The sequence below is a fragment of the Canis lupus genome, chromosome 8, assembly GCF_048164855.1.
Source record: "Canis lupus baileyi chromosome 8, mCanLup2.hap1, whole genome shotgun sequence".
Classification (NCBI taxonomy): domain Eukaryota; kingdom Metazoa; phylum Chordata; class Mammalia; order Carnivora; family Canidae; genus Canis; species Canis lupus.
Window position 1 is genome coordinate 59,703,939 of NC_132845.1, and position 20,876 is coordinate 59,724,814.

The 20,876-nt window shown below is 52.8% G+C and overlaps 1 protein-coding gene across 6 annotated transcripts; it reads left to right on the top strand.

Moving 5' to 3' along the window:
• Window positions 1–724: 724 nt before the first annotated feature.
• SEZ6L2 (seizure related 6 homolog like 2) lies at window positions 725–19,765 on the top strand. 6 transcript variants are annotated; one of them, XM_072836402.1, is made up of 18 exons: window positions 725–1,351; window positions 2,347–2,517; window positions 3,125–3,424; window positions 3,817–3,956; window positions 4,225–4,426; window positions 8,934–9,119; window positions 9,780–9,948; window positions 10,575–10,738; window positions 13,094–13,294; window positions 13,744–13,882; window positions 14,690–14,886; window positions 15,026–15,220; window positions 17,216–17,407; window positions 17,491–17,682; window positions 18,191–18,229; window positions 18,410–18,527; window positions 18,630–18,751; window positions 19,213–19,765. In XM_072836402.1, exons 1-17 carry the CDS (start codon window positions 1,273–1,275, stop codon window positions 18,742–18,744), a joined length of 2,799 nt encoding a protein of 932 aa, XP_072692503.1. In that variant the 5' UTR covers window positions 725–1,272; the 3' UTR covers window positions 18,745–18,751; window positions 19,213–19,765. The 6 variants fall into 6 exon arrangements, with proteins under 6 accessions (XP_072692503.1, XP_072692506.1, XP_072692501.1 ...); XM_072836400.1 differs by having other exon boundaries at window positions 726–1,351; window positions 18,655–18,751; XM_072836403.1 differs by having other exon boundaries at window positions 727–1,351; window positions 2,347–2,478; window positions 18,655–18,751.
• Window positions 19,766–20,876: the final 1,111 nt, after the last annotated feature.

Below are 20,876 nucleotides of genomic sequence, written 5' to 3' on the forward strand. Positions count from 1 at the left end.
CTGCGGCCAGTCCGTCTGTCTGCTGATCCCTTGACCAGTCGGCCTGTGACTCCTCTCCCCACTCCGCCTCCGCTAGAGCCAGCCTCCCCCACCCCCCGGAGCCTGATTGATAGTGAGGGCGGCTTCAGCCAATCGTCCGCGGCGCGGGGGGCCGGGCTGCTCCTGCGGGGCCGGAGAGAGCTGTCCGCGGCTGGCGGTGCTGAAAAGGGCGCCCCAGAGGCGTTGTGAGGGAGGCCAGGAGAAAAAAAGCAAAGTTGAAGCCTCCTGGCAGCTGGCCGGGGTCATGTATGTAAGGCAAGAGGTCTCTCCTCCCCAGATCCTGGCCTATCGCCCCTTCGACTTCTCATAAACGTGGAAACTTGTCATTCTCCTGGAGGAGGGGAAACCCCGTTTCACATGAGCTGTAAAAGGGAAAGGGAAGTCCCGTGGGGGGGGGGTGTCTGGTTGTGGGCAGGGGGCATATTGGGGAGCTAAGCAAGCGTGAACCCAGCTGTGCTGCCCCTCGGCACCCTGGGAGGAGGAGATTCAGATTCCAGATGTGCTGAAAAGGCTGGGGGAAGGGGTTGTAATTACAGCTAGGACCAGAGTTTCCTTTGCCTCCCCTAGGGGACGCGGGAGTGAGGATTACGGTCTGGCTCATGTGGTCCCTCCTTCCTCCATCTGCACTTCCTCCTTCTCCCTCCCCCACTGTCGCCCCCAAATAAATCCCAGGCCCCTCCCTTCGCCCGTCCCCAGGATCTGACGTGGGCTCGACACCTTTCTCAGCTTCTCCCTCCCGCAGCTCCAGTGCCCGAGCTTCGGCTCTCCAGGTTCCGCAACCCCCTCCCCTCCCCACCAAGCCCCGCTAGACCATAGCAGGAACTCTCCCGATCCTCGACCCCACCCTAGACCCCCAGAAGCTGTCTTGCCTTTCCCCACTCCCCCAGTTTAGGATCCAGCTAGCTCGGTAGACCCAGGCATCCGAGCGTGTGGGTAATCCAGGCGACCCGGCCCTTTCGGCCTCCTCGGTCCCACCCCCTCCAGCCGGAGCCGCGCCCCCTCTCCCACAGACCCGATCGCGGAGGACAGAGAAGATTGGGCAAGGAGGGGTGGAATCCAGGCGACCCCCAGCCCAATTCTGCCCCTCCATCCCAAGGAGCAGAGAAATGGTCTTCCTTGCTAACTGCTAGCAGGGAAAAAAAAATTAAAGGGAAAGATAAAAGGAGACGGAGGAAAGGTGACAGCTAGATTATTTAGGAGAGGCGCAGAGGAGAGAAATCGGCGTGAGTCGCCATGGGGACTCCTAGGGTCCAGCACCCGCCGCCTCCCCAGCTGCTGTTCCTAATTCTGCTGAGCTGTCCCTGGATTCAGGGTAAGGACATGGGAGTGTGGGGGTAGGCCCTGGGAAGGTCCTCAATTGGGTCTTCTACCATCCTTTCTCTGAACATTCTGGGCTTTCCTAGCTTCTGGAGGGGGGTGGGGGGCGGGGGATGGGGTACAGCTGACGGGGAAGGGGTAAGCCAGGGTTTTCTGGCTTGTACCCAGAGCCCTAACCCACAATACTGAGAAGGTGGGGAAATGAACAAGGGGAGCTTTTACCAGCGTCTCAGGGGTTAAATCCAGAAAGAAGGGCTGGGGAAGTTGGGGGGGATGTCTGCGGAGGCGGCAGAAGCTTGCAGGGTACCTGGGTGGGAGATGGAGGTGCTGGGAGAGATGCCAGGCACTGCACACGCAAATGTTCTTGGACGTATGGACAAAGACAGATGAACAGAGGCAGTGCTCAGAGACCAGATATTCAGTCCTCTACTCTGACCCCTCGCCAGACTCCAGGGAAGCAGGCAAAGACTGCAGAGAAGGAGGGAGGGAAGGAGGGAGGGAGGGAGGGAGAGAAAAAGAGAGAGAGAGAGAGAGAGAGAGAGAGAGAGAGAGAGAACCACACTGCAGAGATAGAAACCCAGGGAGAAAGCTGGGCATTGCAGGAGCAAGGGCTGGCAGGTGCTGCCAGACCCTCGGAGGAGCTCCTGGGTTGGAGGAAGAGCACTATTGAGGGGAAAAGGAAGGTAGCACAGTGGCCCCTCTCCACTCTGCTGGCGCTGTCCAGGGTTCATAAGAGCCAAGATGCTCACCAAAGGCCCACGCAGCCTGGGGGGGGGGGTTGAGGGGCTGGGGGGGGGAGAAAGGTGTAGTAGAAGTGCGAGGTGCAGCTGGGAGCCCCTCCTCCGATCTTGGCTCTCAGCCCAGTCTGGGACCCTCTGAGCTCCTGCAGGCCCAGCTGACTGAGGAAGGAGGAAGAGCTCTGGGAAAGATCTTTCCGAAGAAGGAAGGAGTGTGGGGCAGTGGAAAGGCTCACACCACTTCATCTCCTAGGTCTGCCCCTGAAGGAAGAAGAGGCACTGCCAGAGCCTGGAAGTGAGGCCCCCACGGTAGCCTCTGAGGCTTTGGCCGAGCTGCTCCATGGGGCCCTGCTGAGGAGGGGTCCAGAGATGGGCTACCTGCCGGGTGAGGCCCCCAAAGTGGCAGTAGTGACACAGAGGAAAGGTCATTAACTTGGGGGAGATGGGGACTCAAGCCAGTGAGAGAGATGGTTAGTGAGTCAAAACGGCAGAGAGAACCGGGGCAACTGAGACAGAATGATCAAGAGACAGAGCCAGACAGAAAAACAGACCATCAGAGAGAAAGACAGATGGAAACTCAGAGAACCAGAGTCTGAGGAATAGGGGGGAGACAAAAAGAGGGAGAAGTGCAGAGAGTAGCAGGTTTAGAATCATAAAATCAGAGAGCCATAAGAAAGAATACTAAGCAGAGAAGAGTTCCAGAGAGAGCAAAAGAGAGAAAGAGGAGAGAGAAGGGGACACACAGGAAAGGGAGCCGGATCTGAACCTGGAAGCATGGAGAGGCTCAAGGAGACGGTCAGAGTGTAAGGGCCTGGGTAGGGAGGTGGAGAGGGGTGGGGGAGTGAGGCTGTGGAAGCCTTGGGAGGAGGTGCAGAGTTCGGGTGCGGAAGGGAGAGGTGGGGAGCCTGCATCTTGTAGGGGAGGTCTTTTGGGTTCAGTGGGGGTGCCCCCAGTTTCCCTCAGCCCTGCTCCCCACCCACGGCCCACCAATTTGCTCCTTCTGCGCCCTGACTTTCCTTGCACTGTCCCAGGATCTGATCCAGACCCCACACTAGCCACCCCTCCAGCCGGCCAGACTCTTGCAGCGCCCTCCCTGCCACGGGCCACTGAGCCAGGGACGGGGCCTCTGACTACGGCCGTAACCCCTAAAGGGGGCAGGGGGGCAGGCCCCACCGCACCAGAGCTGCTGACCCCGCCCCCCGGAACTACGGCCCCGCCCCTTCCTGGCCCCGCCTCACCAGGCCCGCCCCTTGGGCCTGAGGGAGGAGAGGAGGAGACCACGACCACCATCATCACCACGACAACTGTTACCACCACGGTGACCAGCCCGGGTAAGGCAAGGCGTTTGAAAGGAGATGGGGATAGTGGGCAGGAGCACGAGTGTGGGAGAGAATGGGGGATGCAGGGGGAGAGGCGGCTGGAAACAAATGGAGGAAGGGGTCTAGGTATAGGTGGGAGGTATAGGTATAGGTGGAGGTATTGAGCTTCTGCTCAATAATAAAGGCTGGCATTTGTCTCCCCTTGCTGTATACCAGCACCGTCCTACGCGTTTTATCTCTATTATAGTTGGGGAAGGGAGTTGTGGGCACGGATGGGTGAGGGAGCAGCAGCTTAAGATGGCGAGGAGTGCTGGGGACAAGACAGGTGAGGGCCCCCAGAATTGCTTGCTGGGAGGGCAAGAACACAAGGATCCACTCAACTCTAGCCACTTGTGTCTCTTTAGTTCTGTGTAATAACAACATCTCTGAGGGCGAAGGGCATGTTGAGTCTCCAGATTTGGGGAGTGCAGCCAGCCGCACCGCGGGGCTCCTGGACTGCACCTACAGCATTCACGTCTACCCTGGCTACGGCATTGAAATCCAGGTAACTGGACTTCGAAGCCCCCAAGCCCTTTCCTCTGGGCCCAGGTGTGTGCGCAGGTTTGGTCTGGGAAACAGAGAAGCTGTTTTTTGACTCAAATGTGTCTGTTTTCTAAGGATCTCAAAGACTCTCCTGGAGTTCTATGATTTGGCCAAAGTGAGGGTGGTGTTTTGGGCTGTCAAATATGGGGGAAAGGAAGGCAAATGGTGGGGACTTAGGGGTCACCTATCCTGACTGCCCTGTCCTGGGGGATCTGGGTTTGGCTCTTTAGGTGCAGACGCTGAACCTGTCTCGGGAGGAAGAACTCCTGGTGCTGGCTGGCGGGGGGTCCCCGGGCCTGGCCCCCCGACTCCTGGCCAACTCCTCCATGCTGGGAGAAGGACAGGTCCTTCGGAGTCCAACCAACCGCCTGCTCCTGCACTTCCAGAGCCCACGGGTCCCAAGGGGCGGTGGCTTCAGGATCCACTATCAGGGTGAGGAGTCTGGGGTGCTGGTGGAAGGGCAGGGGACACAGTGGCCCAGGGATATCCCTGGGAGGCTTCTAAGGCCAGGGAGATGTCAGAGGCTTTTCTCCTGGCTAGGATCCTGGAGGGCAGGGCTCTCAGAGAAGATCTATACACACTATTTCATGCACTCACAGACATGTGTCTGGGTGTGCAAACATCCGAGTGGCAGTTCATCCATTCACTTGACAAATGTTTATTGAGCACCCATTTCATATTGGCCCTGTGTTGTCCTTGGGGAGAGGAATGAACAAGCCAGATGTAAATCTTCAAGGAACTCAGAATCTAGGTAAAGAGATGGACAAGTAACCAGGATGATTATAATTCAGTGAGATAAGGACCTCTATCCCCATGATGAAGGGACACCTTCTTGGACGATGTAACTAAGCTGGGACCTGAAAAGACGAACTACTAGGAGAAGGGGTGGGGGGAGAGAAAGAGGAAGGCAGGCATCCAGATGGATGAAAAAGAATGATCCCCTTAAGGAGTTGAAGTAATTCAGCATGGAAGAGAGAATTGTCCTAGCTTTGTGACCTGGGGTGAGTACTTAACCTTCTCATGCCTCACTGTCCCATCTGAAAAATGGGGATCATGATGCTTAGCTCATGGTAGTATTAGGAAGACCAAATTAATGAATACATGTCAAGTGCTTAAAATAGTGTCTGGTATGCAGTGAGAGCTCAGAAATGTAAGTCACTGCTATAGAAGAGCCCAGAAAGTGGTAGGAGAGACTATAAGAGACCAGACTGGGAAGTAGGTTGGATTCAGAGCATGAAGGGCCTTATCAGCTTCAGTAAGGAGTACAGACTATTTTATCCCACGAGGGATGTGGAGACATTTTGGAATGTTTTAAGCAAGATAGTGACAGCCTCAGATTTGTGACCTAGAAAGATCCTACTGACTTTGGGCGGTGTAGGAGGGGATTCTATCATATCCATGCACAACTGCATTCATGAGCACCACCCACAGACAACCTACACACACAGGTGTACATCCCTACTCACCTGTGTGTACAGGAACCTTTCCACAGTGCACGCATATGTTCTAGCACACATGTGTGCATGAGGCCAGGGGCCCAGCCCATTCTAGACACGCTGCCATCTCCAAAGTCCCTTCCTGTGCTCCTCAGAAACAGATAGGGAGCTGTGTTTGGGACCAATATCTCCTCATGGCCTTACTTGCCCCTTGTAGGTTCTGCTGACCCCAGATCCCTTGTGGGCCTTATTTAGGACACATACAACCTGTATCCCTTCCTCACACTCCTTCCAGTTTCTGCTGAGGTCTATACTTGGGCTCCAGGAACTCCTATGTGCAAGTGGGGACCTCATAATGGGAGGTCAGATTGGCAGGGAGCAAAGTCAAGCCTGAGGGCCGAGGGCTGGACTTCCAATTTTACAAAATGGCTCCCTGCTGGCTCCCTTAAACAGCCACTTCCCTAGGGCACTGAAAATAGGACTCTTTAGACAAAGTGGAACATTTGGGGAAGCAGAGCTATTGCATAAATTGGCCTTCATTACCTACCTCGGGCTTCCCTGCTTTGCGGCTTCTCCGGGCACCTTTGGGATCCCAAGCCCTGTTTAAACCCTCCCCACTCTGCCCTCGCTGGGGCCTCTAGTCCAGAGCGGCCTCATTAGCTTCTCTGAAAGGCCAAGGGCTCCATCACAGCTCGCCCTGAGCCCAGCAAATGTTCCCATTTATAAAACCCTTATGCTGGCTATTGTTTCATTTTCTTCTTGCGGCACCCCCGCAAGTGGTCATTGGCCATTCTGCCTCTGAGAGGAAGAAAGGCTTTCTGGATTGCTAAGCACCCCGGCAAGGACACTGCAGAGCGGAAGTCAGATCCTCAGCCCTGACTCCCAGTCATTCATTACCTGAGACTGAGGGACAAGTGATTGAGATTTTCTGCACACTTCCTATGTGTGAGGTGCTTTGCGTGTTTCTTTCCTTTAACTAGAGGGTCAGTCGTCAATGATTGGAATTACTACTGCTATTTAAGGGTGACAGGTCCTGGAGGTGACATCACCTGCTCAAAGCTGAGGGTGTACTCCCACCTTTCTCTTTCTTACAGTGAATAAGTCATGGAGCTAGAAATGGAAGTCAGCTTTACCCAGCTCCCAATCCAGGGTTTTTTTATACTGTTCCATACCACCTCTTGGCTGCATTGATCAATCAGTTGGGCTAGGCTTATAAGTATGCATGCACATGTGTAAAGGCAAGAAAGAAACGGACACTATTGGAAAGGGAGGGGTCAGGAAGACTTCCTGGAAGAGGTAGTACTTAAGGTACTCCTTGAAAGATGAGAAAGAGGCAGGGGAAAGGGCCTTGCCAGTAGGGGAAATGATGTGATAAAATATGAAGTCACAATACTACATTGTGTAGGATAACTGGGTTGCAGGTGCTAAGGACTGAAGCAGGAAGTGTTGGGCTGGACGCAGCTGTGGAAGGGGCTTGAATGTTGATCCAAAGCATTTGGACTTGATTCCGTTGGTCTTGGAGAGCCATCAAGAGGCTAATATTTATTTAAGCCACTGTGTTCTAGAAGTTTTTTGGGTCTATCCAGTAGGCTGAGGACTCCCAAAAGACAAGGCTTGGGTCTTTTTTACCCCTCTGTGCCCAGCACCCAGCCAAGGAAATGCTTGCTGAACTTTAAAATAGGGAGACCAGGTCTCTGACAGAATCACTCAGGGCTGGAGAGTCAGCAAAAGCAAAGGCCTAGGCAAGCTGGTACCTCCCAAGCATGGTTGCCCAGAGCCTACCCCTCCTACAGAGACCCAGATTTGGTGCACCTCCTCTAGGAAGCTCTTATTGGTGAACTCTGTCCGGTCTGAAACAGACACTCAGAACTGTGTCAGCACCAAATTTAGAGTCCATTATCTACCACCAAGTCTCCTCCCTTTCTTCTGTGTTCTTTCTTTCTTTCTTCTTTCTTTGTTTCTTTGTTTCTTTGTTTCTTTCTTTCTTTCTTTCTTTCTTTCTTTCTTTCTTTCTTTCTTTCTTTCTTTCTCTTTCTTTCTTTCTTTCTTTCTTCTTTTTTTCTTTCTTCCTTTCTTCCTTTCTTTTTCTTTCTTTCTTCTTTCTTTCTTTCTTTCGTTTTCTTTTTCTTTCTTTTTCTCTTTCTCTCTTTCTTTCTTTCTTTCTTTCTTTCTTTCTTTCTTTCTTTCTTTCCTTCCTTCCTTCCTTCCTTCCTTCCTTCTCTACTTATTTAAGTAATCTATACACCGAATATGGGGCTCGAACACATGACCCTGAGATCAAGAGTCCCATGTTCTTCCTATTAAGCCAGGAGTCCCCTAAGTTACTTTCTATTTATTTATTTAATCTCTTGTGATTCCACAAGAATTTCAGGAGGCTTTCAAAAAAAGAATGCAGCAAAATTAAACAAAAAGAAAATCAGTACCAGGTAGTGCTTATTATTAAAGATGAAAGAAATAGAATGTAGATGGCCAAGCCATCGTTGCTAGGGACAAGCCTTAATTTGGTTCCGAGCTTCTTAGCAGCCAGCACAAAAAAAGAGATCACAAAGTTCTTACTGCAAGAAAGGAGAAGAGAAACCAGTTCCTTGAGGAAAGCAAAGCCTTTCCAAGCTCTTCACCTTCCCTGGGGATTCATTTAGGGGGCACTGACGATTAAGGTCTACAATGACAAGATGGTCACAGTTCCTAAAGGAGTTTCATATGGCTCCTCTGGGTGAAAGCTGAGGGTGTACTCCCACCAGGCACCAAAGGAGAAGTGTGTGTGTGTGTGTGTGTGTGTGTGTGTGTGTAAGGGAGAAAACACTGGGAGGCACCAATTGCTAGATCTGGAAAATGGATCATAGCCTTACTCTGGCTACCTCAGAAGCACTGCATGAACTCATTTTAGAAGCTGAGCAAGCTCTGCAAATACTATTTGTTATTCTTAGAGCTGGATGGGTTCACAGTGGTCAACTGACTTGCCTGAGGTCACACAGCAAATGAGTGCTAAAGTCAGAATTTCTTTGAGTCTCAGATACTTCATCTATAAAATGGAGGCCAAAGTGGGTAGATTACAAAGATTAGGGGAAGGCACCTGGGTGGCTCAGCCAGTTAAGCACCTGCCTTCAGCTCAGGTCATGATCCCTGACCTGATCCAGTCAGGATCAGGATCCTGGGATCCAGTCCCTCGTTCAGCTCCCGGCCCAGCGGGCAGTCTGCTTCTTCCTCTCCCTCTGCCCCTGCCCCCTACTTGTGTGCTCCTGCTCTCTTTCTCTCTCTCTCTCTCTCACTCTCTCAAATAAATGAAATCTTTAAATTAAAAAAAAAAAAACAAAAACAAAGATTAGGTAAGAAAGGGATATTGAAATGACCTCTTTGTGAGACAAAGTGCCCATGTGGTCCAGTATGGACCAGTCTGTGCCACCAAGGGGGACCTGGGAAGAGGAAAGGAAGTGCTAAGGGATTGGTGAGAGAGGTTGGTGTGGGAAGACAAATCCTCCTCCTCCCTGCTCTACCCGATCCAGCCTACCTCCTGAGCTGCGGCTTCCCTCCCCGGCCTGCCCATGGGGACGTGAGCGTGACAGACCTGCACCCTGGGGGCACTGCCACCTTCCACTGTGATTCGGGCTACCAGCTGCAGGGGGAGGAGACCCTTACCTGCCTCAATGGCACCCGACCAGCCTGGAGCGGTGAACCCCCCAGCTGCATGGGTGAGTCTCCTGCACGATAGGTGGGGCTTCTGTCCTGGGAGCCCCATTGGGAGGGTACTATATTGGGGATCTCCATCTTTAGGAAACACCCATCTTCAAAGGGGTTCTGCCCAAAAGAGTCCCTATCCTGATGTCTCCACCTGGAGCTCTTTACACTAAAGGTCTCTGCCCTTGGAGAATCCCCATCCTTGGTGGGAGGCATCTCTATATGGGGATGTCCTACCTACAGGTTTTCCATCAGGGGAGTCTCATCCTGGAGGTCTCTTCTTTCGGAGACTCCTCATCCTTGAGGAAACCATTCTTGAGGTCCAAATCTAGACCAACTCTATCTTGGTGAATCTTCATCCTGGGGATTCCATCTTGGAAGATTTTCTGTTTGAGGGAAAATTTTCAATTTTGGGGATCCCTCATAACTCCCCATGCTGTAGTGTCCACATCTGGGGAGTATTCATATTAGCAGAATGGGGGTGTCCTTTCTGGGGTTTTTCTATTCTAGGGCTGCTTCCCTACCTGGGTGGTGGCCATAGATAAGGTCCTATCCTCTAAGGGGAGCCTACAAGGCAGAGACCACTCTGAGGCCAGGTCCCAACAAAAGGTGTTGGATGTAACAGCTCTGAAGACAGGACAAGTCACCTTAACATGTCCCCTCTCTGTCCACAGCATCCTGTGGTGGCACCATCCACAATGCTACATTGGGCCGCATCGTGTCCCCTGAGCCTGGGGGAGCAGCTGGGCCCAACCTTACCTGCCGTTGGGTCATTGAAGCAGCTGAGGGACGCCGGCTTCACCTGCACTTTGAGAGGGTCTCACTGGATGAGGACAATGACCGGTGAGGATCTAGGCCTGGGGTCAGAGGTCCCCACCTCTGGGAAATAGGAAAGCTGCAGTGGGGATTCAGAAAGATCTGGGGTGGGTCCCAATTAAAATTTGTGTCAAACACAGATTAGTCCTTTCCCTTTCCTAGGTGGTATAGCTGTGCCAACTTAGACAAATCACTGAACATGTCTGCGCCTCAGCTTCCTCTTTAGTAGAATGGAAATAATAGGACCTCCTTCTGAAGGCTTCTGTGAGGATAAATGTGTTAAGATATGTGAAGTGCTTAGAAGGGTGCCTGGCACACAATGAGCCCTGTAAATGTGTTTGTTATCATCATCTTCACCGGTACCACTCTTACCCAACAAACTGCCACCTTGGCTCTGCCACTGGTTGCTCTGTGACGTTGGGCAGGCTACTCTTTCTGGGCCTTAATTTCCTCAACTATAAAATCAGGGATAATAAATCATACTGACTCAAGGGCTCTTGTGAAAAGCAAATGAGATAAAAACATGTGAAGGCTTAGAGTACATGGCATATAGTCAATGCTTGAAAATAATGAAAATAATAGCTGTGAGCGCAGGAGGTAAAGCAGCTTCTGAGGGGAAACTGAGCTCCTAGTCACCCTTCTCTCCATCCCAGGCTGATGGTGCGCTCGGGTGGCAGTCCCCTCTCCCCAGTCATCTATGACTCAGACATGGATGATGTCCCAGAACGGGGTCTCATCAGTGATGCCCAGTCCCTCTATGTGGAGCTGCTTTCAGAGACACCTGCTAATCCTCTGCTGCTAAGCCTTAGATTTGAAGGTAAGTGTTCTCCCCTTCGGGACCCCAACTCCTGCACTTTCCCCTCTTGCTGATGGCCCAGTATGGTCACAAGTACATATTCTGTCCCTGCTCATCTCTGTGTTTGGATTTCTGGAACATAACTTTCTCCCCACTGCAAAACTGTAAGAATCCGCTCCTATGGATGCCTTATAATTCCTGAGGTGGCTTCTCCTGCTTAAGAGTCACGTGTGGCTAGATCCAGGTACGCAGCCAAGAGACCAGGCATCTTAATGTCTCAGTGCTTTCCTCTATGAGTTGGCTTCATTGTCAGTCAGGCTCTCAGTCTGTGGTGTGTATCTAGACTGAAGTACCACCAACGTAGTAAGTCCATCAGAAAGAGAAAACGTACCACTTTCCTAAGAGCTTCAGCAAAAATGCCAGGAAGCACTCTCATTTCCCTGGCTTAGGCCATGTGTCTACACCTGGGCCAATCACTGAAACCAGGAGCAGGTGGTGTTATGACTGGCAGGGTCACATCACATGAGCATCCATAGTTGGGCCCAACTGGACCTCATAGACTGAGGGGTGAAGCATGGGTCCCAAAATGAAAGTAGGAGTGCTGTGAACAGAAGACAGGAGACTAGATGCTGGACAAGTAGAAACAAGGAAGACCGTGATCATGAGAGCATTTGAGCTGGACAGAGAGATTTTATTTTATTTTATTTTATTTTATTTTATTTTATTTTATTTATTTTTTTAGAGAGAGAAAGAGAGAGGGATGGGCAGAGGGGTAGCAGGAGGGAGAGAATCCCAAGCAGACTCTATACCCAGTACAGAGTCTGACATGGGCCTTGATCTCAAAACCCTGAGACCATCACCTGCGCAGAAATCGAGAGTCGGACCCTTAACCAACTGAGCCACTCAGATGCCCCTAGAATAGAGAGAATTTGAAAAGAGGGAGATTAGGGATGAGCATCTCAGGTAAATGGAACAGTGTGAGCAACAGTAAAGAGGTAGAGAAAGGCCTGATATGTTTGGGAAACAGAATTTCAACGTGACTGGAGCAGAGGATTTGTGCAAGCAGTTGCAGGAGAGAAACAAAGAAAGTGAAATGCTCAGAGATGGGAGGGGCTGGTTTCTGGTGTGAATCAAGGGAGAAATGGATTTGGTGCTGGGCCCTGATGGATGCATGGGATTTGGGCATGAAATCATTAACTTAACTCATCAAGTTAAGGAACTGTGAACTAAAACAGCAGATCTGAAAAATAAATTGTCTGTTAGATTTGAAAATGTGGAGAATTCCCAGGTTTGAGGTCTGCCTCCCTACTTGTGGGCCATGGCTGCTCCATGAGCTCCAGATTCCTCTCCACAGATAGTTTTGCAGCTCAGATATGATCATGTGGGCAAAAACTAAAATGCTCTCCAAATGTTCATTTTTGCTGAGTTAGTCCAAAGTCAAAATTGAGTAGCTTCTGCATTCGCTGCACTTTTGGATTCTAGCCACAGCATGGATAATCAAGGGTGATCAGAATCTTATTTTTTTTCCTTTTTTTTAAAATTTGTATTTATTCATGAGAGACACAGAGAGAGAGAGAGAGGCAGAGACACAGGCAGAGGGAGAAGCAGGCTCCATGCAGGGAGCCCAATGTGGGACTCGATCCCGGGTCTCCAGGATCAGGCCCTGGGCCAAAGACAGCGCTAAACCGCTGAGCCACGTGGGCTGCCCCTTTTTTTCCCTTTTAGATTTATTTATGGGGCGCCTGGGTGGCTCGATTGGTTAACTGGCCAATCTTGGTTTCGGCTCAGGTCATGATCTCAGGGTTGTGAGATTGAGCCCCTCAGCGGGCTCTGTGCTCATCAGGGAATCTGCTTCAGATTTTCCCTCTCTTCCTCTCCCTCTGCCCCACACCCCCGCACTCCTCTCTAAGATTTTTTATTGCCCATCTGTTATTTTTGAGGAGAGAACTGCCATGTCACCTGCATGAGCCAGTTTTCCAAAGGCACCCTTTCCCCTCGCTCCTGCTTGGTTTCCAAAACCAAATGTCTCTTGCTGGGAATTGAGCAATCTGGGTTTGAGACCTGATTCTGCCCCTGCCCTACTGTGTGACGTTGGGCAAGTTACTTTCTGTCTGTGGAACTCAGTTTCCTCATCTGTAGAATGGGGGCTGGGATTTGACTAGCCTAGGGGTTTCCCTCCAGAGTCCAAGAAGGTAACATCAATATGTGAGAAGTGTTAGAGTTTGGGGGAGACTGGAGAATGAAAGCTAAGCCCAAAGTCATCCCACTTTAAACAGCCCACATGAGTGGCCAAACGACACTTGAATTCAGCCCATGTCCCCAGATCCCCTGAGGCCTGTCCTGATGCTTTTTTTCTATGACTCACTCCTCCTCTAGCCTTTGAAGAAGATCGCTGCTTTGCTCCCTTCCTGGCACATGGCAATGTCACCACCACAGACCCTGAGTACCGCCCAGGGGCACTGGCCACCTTCTCGTGCCTCCCAGGATATGCCCTGGAGCCCCCTGGCCCCCCAAATGCCATCGAATGTGTGGATCCCACAGAACCCCACTGGAATGACACAGAGCCAGCCTGTAAGGGTGAGCCCTTCACATTCCCAGGAGGTCCCTCTGTCTGCAGACTACCCCTGAGCTGGGGCTCTTAGGAAGGCCATTCAGAAAGGAGACTTGCATATTCAAGTCCTATAAATCCAGGCCTTGGGTAAATTTTTGTCCCTTTCAGATATAGTTTTCATAGCTGAATAATTGGTGGATTTGTTACAGAATTTAGGGGTCATGACCCAAACATCTTGAAGAGCTCTAACTGGAGCTAAATCATGGGATGGGGGTAATGCACAAGCTGGAGAGTGGGCGGGGTTAGGTGACAGCAGGGCAGGGGATTGGACACAATGGGACTAGCTACGGCAAGAAACAGGTGGGTAAGAGATAATAGGGAGCCTCTGAGGTGGTCCAGTGCACACGACTGGAAGTGGTGAGGCCCTTGGTAAAATGAAGACTGAGTTCTGAATCTGCTCCCCCCTCTACCCCAGCCATGTGTGGAGGGGAGCTGTCAGAGGCGGCTGGTGTAGTCCTCTCTCCTGACTGGCCCCAGAGCTATAGCCCAGGCCAGGACTGTGTGTGGGGCCTGCACGTCCAGGAAGAGAAGCGCATCTTGCTCCAAGTAGAGATGTAAGTTCTGGTGCTACCGGGGATGCAATGGGTTCAGGCTCAGTGAAGTGTGGTATAACAACACCTGACCGGACACTGTGAGCCTGGCTGGCTACACAGGATTTGGTGAATATATGATCTGATGAAAGAGGCAACTAACTATTCAGGATGGGGGTGTGGGTTGTCTGGTAGACCTAGCTACAAATCACTTATTGGCCATGTGACTAGACAGGGACATGGGTAATGGACCCTTCTGCAGGGGCTATAGTGCAAAGGGGCATCTGGCCCAGTGTCTCTCACTCTTTGGCTGTTTCTGAGGCTGCCCCTGGAATGGTTTCCAGGAGTGCTAGCCCAGACTAGGGCCTAGTCACCAGCGTGCAAGGTGGTGGTGGATGTGGGGAGAAGCCAGTGAGATTTGGTATGAGGTGGTCATGTGACCTAGCGGACTAAGTAGGAGGACACTCAGGGGCTTGGAGTTGGGCTGGTGGTAAAAGAGCATGGCCTCTGATTGGTCAGAGCTGGACTTGAGCTAGACTGTGCATCCTCTGGTATTGAAGGAGGGACGAGAGAGTGTGAGGGGCTCCTAAGGAGTTGGACTAAGAATTGGGAAGTGGGAACTGGGAAGAGCCACAGAACAAGTGGAACCTGGAGTGGCTACACAGAGAAGCCCATAATTGGTCGAAGGGCAGCCGGACCTGGGATGGGGAAATGTGGGCAGGGCTGGAGAGTAGGTAGGGTTACTAATGAACAGAGTTAGGGCCTGGGCAGAACTGCATAGGAGGGCAGATCTTGTAACCCAGCCCGCATATCTGGTTCCACTCCCTGCAGCCTGAACGTGCGCGAAGGGGACATGCTGACACTGTTCGACGGGGACGGTCCCAGCGCCCGAGTCCTGGCCCAGCTACGGGGACCTCAGCCGCGCCGCCGCCTCCTCTCTTCCGGGCCCGACCTCACGCTGCAGTTCCAGGCACCGCCAGGGCCGCCAAACCCGGGCCTGGGGCAGGGTTTTGTGTTGCATTTCAAAGGTACGGAGGTCTAGGGTCCAGAAATGGCCGGGGGTCCGGCAGGCCGGAGATCCCGGGAGAAGCGCGGCCCCCTAAGGCTGGAAGGGCGCCCTGAGTCCGTTGCAGGGCAGTCTCCGAACTCGCGGTCTCTCCCCTGCAGAGGTGCCGAGGAATGACACGTGCCCTGAGCTGCCACCTCCAGAGTGGGGCTGGAGGACCGCTTCCCACGGGGACCTGATCCGGGGCACGGTGCTTACTTACCAGTGCGAACCTGGCTACGAGCTGCTGGGCTCCGACATTCTCACCTGCCAGTGGGACCTGTCCTGGAGCGCGGCGCCGCCCGCCTGCCAAAAGAGTGAGCCCGGGGCCCGCCCAGGTCTCTCATGGCCCCGCCCCTGCCCGTCGGGGGTCCGCCGCTCCACTTGGGCCCCTCCCATCCCCTCCGTCCAGCTTCTGTCTCTTTGCTCCTACCCCTGGGGGTCCCGGCCGAATTTCATCCCTTCGCTCTGCATTTGCCTGGATCTCACTCAGGCCTCGTACCCTTTGGCGTCCTCTCCTCTGATCCCCGGTGTCCCGAAACGGTCCCCTCCGGACCTCTCTGGAGCGCTGTTCTGGGCTGCGGCCCAGGTCCTCTGGGTCCCACCTTACCTTCTGGTGGCCCCGCCCCCGCCTCTTCCTGGCCCCGCCTCCGTCGCGTCAGAGTCCCGCCCCTCCCTGGGTCCCGCCCAGTCAACTCGGCTCCCCTCTCCCGCTTCTGGGCCAGGATCCTGTCCCTCGGTCTCCTACCCTTAACGTTACGGAGAGTCGCTTTGCTGGGGCCTTGGCTGGTCAGAGAACTTGGTTTATATTTTATTTTATTTTATTTTATTTTATTTTATTTTATTTTATTTTATTTTATTTTTTAAGATTTTATTTATTCATCAGAGACACAGAGAGAGAGGCAGAGAGAGAAGCAGGCTCCATGCAGGAGCCTGACGTGGGACTCGATCCCAGGTCTCCAGGATCAGGCCCTGGGCTGAAGGCGGCGCTAAATCGCTGAGCCACCCGGGCTGCCGGAACTTGGTTTATTTTAATGGAGTTGTCGAAGCCCCATGCTGGCTTGGGGTTATGCAGAGGGGCTGGGGTCCAGAAACGGACAGACACTTAAATAATTCAGGATATATTACAGAGTAGTACCTGCGGGGTGATTTGGGGCAAAGTACTTAACATCTCTGAGTCTTGTCTGCCTCATCGGTGAAATAGGAATAAGGGCTGTGAAGAGTTTTCACACAGTGCCTGTGAACAGTTTAGCAGCTGCTATAAATATGAAGAAGGGCTGGGAGAAGGAAGGGTGTTCATTGTTCTGGGGAGGGGACAGGAGATTTCACAGAAGAGGTGATATTTGAAGGGAGCTGGGAGTGTTTATCTCTTAGAATAGCAGAAAGGGGTGTCATCTTGTCATTTTCTCCAACTTTTGGGAAGCCTGCCACAAGGATATGGGATTATAGGTCTTCTCCCTCGCCCTGGGGGGCAATGGTGGAACTGATGAGGTTAAGTTCAGGAAGGCAGGTTTGGACTGGACACAAGGAAAACTTTCTGGTTTACAAAGCTCCCCACCTCTGGGAGGAGTCACAGGATGTTTAGTCTGAAACCCAGACAGGACAGGGACAGGCAGGGATGGAGGCAGGGCCCAGAGGGGATAGGGCCTAGCCAGGGCAGCACACTGAGCCTGAAAGCTGAGCTGAGAGCCAGGTCTCTGAATCTCAGGCCCGTGCTGTAGGGCTGGGATCTGGCTGAGGGACCACGTTATTTGACCACCCTTAGCCCCTGGACAATGAGTCACATTGACTTCTCAGGATCATCAGAGTATAGGATACTGTGTTTGTAAAACATTTAGCAGGGTGCCTCCCACAGATCCATGTTCAAGAAATGGCTACGTAAAGCAGCACCTGCAGGGCAGGCTATGCCAGTGAGTGGAATGTGTTGGGAATGACGGGAATGAGCGGAGCAGGAGGGCTGGGCCCTTCTGAAGAGCGCAAGCTGCTGTCTGGCCTAAGATCCACCCTGGAAGGCTGGCAGTGCTGGGATGTAGCTGATATGCTCTGGTACAGTGGCCAAATATTTCACATTTCACCCTAGGATGGGGGCCTGGGTTGTCCCCACCACTCTTCTCTGGAAGGAACCTGAAATCTAAAATGCACTGAATTTTACATTTTTCAAACTTCTTGATCTCTTCATTTGGAGGAAATAGTGGGACATGGGGGTTTGCTTAGTGGGAAGATGGCCCATGGCTCAGGCATCTCCCAGCCCTAAGCTCCTGGGAGATTGTTTAAGGCCTGAGGTTCCCCTGAACTTGCCCTCCTGCCAACAGTCATGACTTGTGCCGATCCTGGGGAGATCACCAATGGGCACCGAACCACCTCAGACGCTGGCTTCCCTGTTGGCTCGCACGTCCAGTACCGCTGTCTGCCTGGGTACAGCCTGGAGGGGGCCGCTGTTCTCACCTGCTACAGCCGGGACACAGGCACACCCAAGTGGAGCGACCGGGTCCCCAAGTGTGCCTGTGAGTCTGGGGACACCCTGGGAAGGGTGGCTGGATGGCCTGCTCAGCAGTGAGCTGCCATGTGACTAACACATGCCTTGCAGTGAAGTATGAGCCGTGCCTGAACCCAGGGGTGCCAGAGAACGGCTATCAGACGTTGTATAAGCATCACTACCAAGCGGGCGAGTCTCTGCGCTTCTTCTGCTATGAGGGCTTTGAGCTCATCGGCGAGGTCACCATCACCTGTGTGCCCGGCCACCCCTCGCAGTGGACCAGCCAGCCCCCACTCTGCAAAGGTGCCTGGGGAGACAGGGCAGGAGGGGGCACAGCAGTGTTTGGGGAGTGACGGGGCTGGGAAAGTCAGGTAGCAAATTTGAGACCAACAGTATGCTGAGCTTCCCATTCACCTGTGGTGGGCTCGGATCCTCACAGCTACATCCAGTGGTCCTGGGGGATTTCAAGGTCATGGAATTATCCTCAGGGATGTAGCAGAGGGGGCTTTGAAGTCTCTTGCCCTCTGAATAGGTCTCAGTTTCCCCATTTTCCACTAATTCTACAGACTCAATTAGTTTAGACTACCCAAGAACCCTGCATTTTAGGGGTCTGGAGAAGGAGAGAAGGAGGAAGATGGCCCTGCCCTGCTACTCCTCCCTCACCCCCACCAAGGGAAGGATAAAGTTTAGGTTGAGCAGAGGGCAGAGAGAACCAGGCTGTCCAGCCCAGCCCCCCTGGGCTCCCGGCCTCTACCCATCCTCCTTCCCTCCCTGGCTCAGACCCCGTCCCCTCCCCCTCCTCTCCCTGCAGTGGCCTATGAGGAGCTCCTGGACAACCGAAAACTGGAAGGTCAGTGAGGGCACAGGTGGAGACCCAGGCCTGGCCGAGTCGGGAGGGCAAGGCCGAGGCCGGGGGCAGGAGGCCAGGCACCGGAGGGGTGAAGCCCAGGGTTCAAGGCCCAGGGCAGGAGGCTGGGAGAGGCCAGTGGGCTGGGCCCAGCCCCAGCTCACTGGTCTTTCCTCTCCCCAGTGACCCAGACCACAGACCCGTCGCGGCAGCTGGAGGGTGGGAACCTCGCCTTGGCCATCCTGCTGCCCCTAGGCTTGGTCATTGTCCTCGGCAGTGGCGTTTACATATACTACACCAAGTAAGTACCCTGCTCGGGAAGCTGCTAGCCAGGGCAGACGTCCTGCCTGCCTGGCACAGAAGCCCGGGTGAGGGGGGGGTAGGGGGCTCACCTCTCGATAAGCCCCTCTATCTCTTTCCTCTCCCAGACTACAGGGAAAATCCCTCTTCGGCTTCTCGGGCTCCCATTCCTACAGCCCCATCACCGTGGAGTCAGATTTCAGCAATCCACTGTATGAAGCCGGGGTGAGCCCTTCCCCTCCCCATGGGGTGCCACATCTCTCAGCTGCCTGGGACTCCATAGGTTTCAAAGTCTCTGTAATACCCATCTTGGGGCATTTCAAACTCAGCTACCTACAAAGGCATGCCAGGGAACACAACAAGTCAGGTGTGAACCATCAGGTGGGGACAGTGGTGAACTTATGGCCCATCTAGCCCATAGTGGAAACTGAGGCCCAATTGCCAGATCTTCCAGTTGTTTAAGACAACCCAGATTTGTGTGGGATTCTAAGATACTATAAGATGAACCAAACGTCCATTGGCCAGATTCAGCCCCATTCCTACCCCATGGCTCCCAAGTCTCATGATCAATGTTATTTTGAAAAGCCAAGGTCTTTCCTCTCCCTTGTGGATGCCTCCTCCTCTTTTGCTCCCTCCTCCATCTCCATCCTTCTCCAGCAATTGATCCTATCTCTCTCTGTCTCCAGGATACACGGGAGTATGAAGTTTCCATCTGAACCCCAAGACTAAGGCTGCAGGACCCAGGACGCCCCTCCCCTCCCCATTCTGGACAGGGAGGAGAACAGAACCTTGTCTCTGGCTCCTTTCCTCCCTGCTGTGTAAATAGTCTCCTGGGGACCCTACAGTAAATAAACCAGCATCCTGCCGCCCAAGCCTCCTCTTCTCAGTTGCCAAACAAAGGGGCCTGCCTTTCCCCTCTGGCCCCACTGGCTTTTGGACCCTGGGAGGGGAACCCAGCCCCCCTGCAACTCCAGGGGCTCCTTCTGGCTCAAGGCACCCCCACCCACCCACGGACTGCCTGAGAGCTCTGCTGTTCCCTTGGCCTTGAAGGCTCTTCCCAGATGCTCTGGCCCTGGGCCTCACCCCTGGGCTCTGGAGGGTCAGAGGAAGAGGGATGAGGGGGGAAAAGCGGGGGAAAGGCCCCTACCTCGCTTCATGCCATCTCCCAATCCACAACCTCCCCACCTTCGCTTCTGGATTTTTGGTTTTGAGCAATAAACAGAAAACCACCACTTGTAACTGGGTTGGTGGGGTATGGGCAGGTGGGTCACAGAGTGGCCTGGAGAGAGAGGAACGATCTGGAAAAAAGATGGAGCTCCAAGACTCCAAGGGGCTGCTGGCCTGGGGTCCAAAAGCCTGGCTTTAGGCTCGGCCTGTGTGGAGGATGAGCCTCCTGTGGGCTCCAGCTGTCTCTAGCCCCTTGCTTGACCTTCTAGGCTCTTTTAGCCAGGAGAGAGCTGACAGTAGCCTCCTCTCGGGCCAGGCAGGAGTCACCCTCCCTCCCTGCTTGGCAGGTTGCAAACAGCTCTCCGTCTGTTTCATGACCGTTTCACCTAAAAGGCAAGTTCCTTTTGAGAATTTTTGTATCCATCCAAGTGTACCATTCCTTTCTCTCCTCATCTTTTTGGCACTGTAAGTATATCTGCTGTTACACACCTACTGAGTAATGGTCAAATTTGTAGCATTTCATAAAGAATGAGCTTGTTTTGTACCCTGTGGGGGGCCTTTTGCAGCGTATCCACTCTTGAACATTATAAGGAATTTATAGCATATTTGTCTAAAGAGTCTCCAAGTTAATTGAGCTTCTCTTAATTCTAATTTTATATTTAAATATAATGAAACATTTTTAGGACACTCAAAAGGACACTGAAATACTCAAAGGAGGCTGAATTTTAGGAGAACATGATGCAAACTGATCTTGATAATAGCCTGCATTCCTGGGCGTTTATTCCATGCCCAGCATGGTGCTGAGCACTCTGTATGCATTGTGTTTTGAACCCCTACAAGGACCCGTTGAGACAGGGACAATTATTCCCATTACTCAGATAAGAAAACTGAGGCACAGAAATGTGAAAGGACTTCCTCAGGAGGCTGGAGTCAGTGGCCAGATTCTGATTTAAATGCAAACCCACAAAGCTGGCTGTGCTGCCTTCTGGCTAGCAATGGGCGTGGTATGTTCCCTGGGGTGTGATGCCCCAGAGCTCTGAGGAGAGGCCTCAGCACTGACATTGATGGCAGAGGTGGCTTCCCAGAAGCAAAGGTGGACCCTCTCAGATGCCAGAAAACAGGTTAACTGCCCAAATTAAAGCCATTCCAATAATATGGAATATGCCATTCCACCCGTATGCCC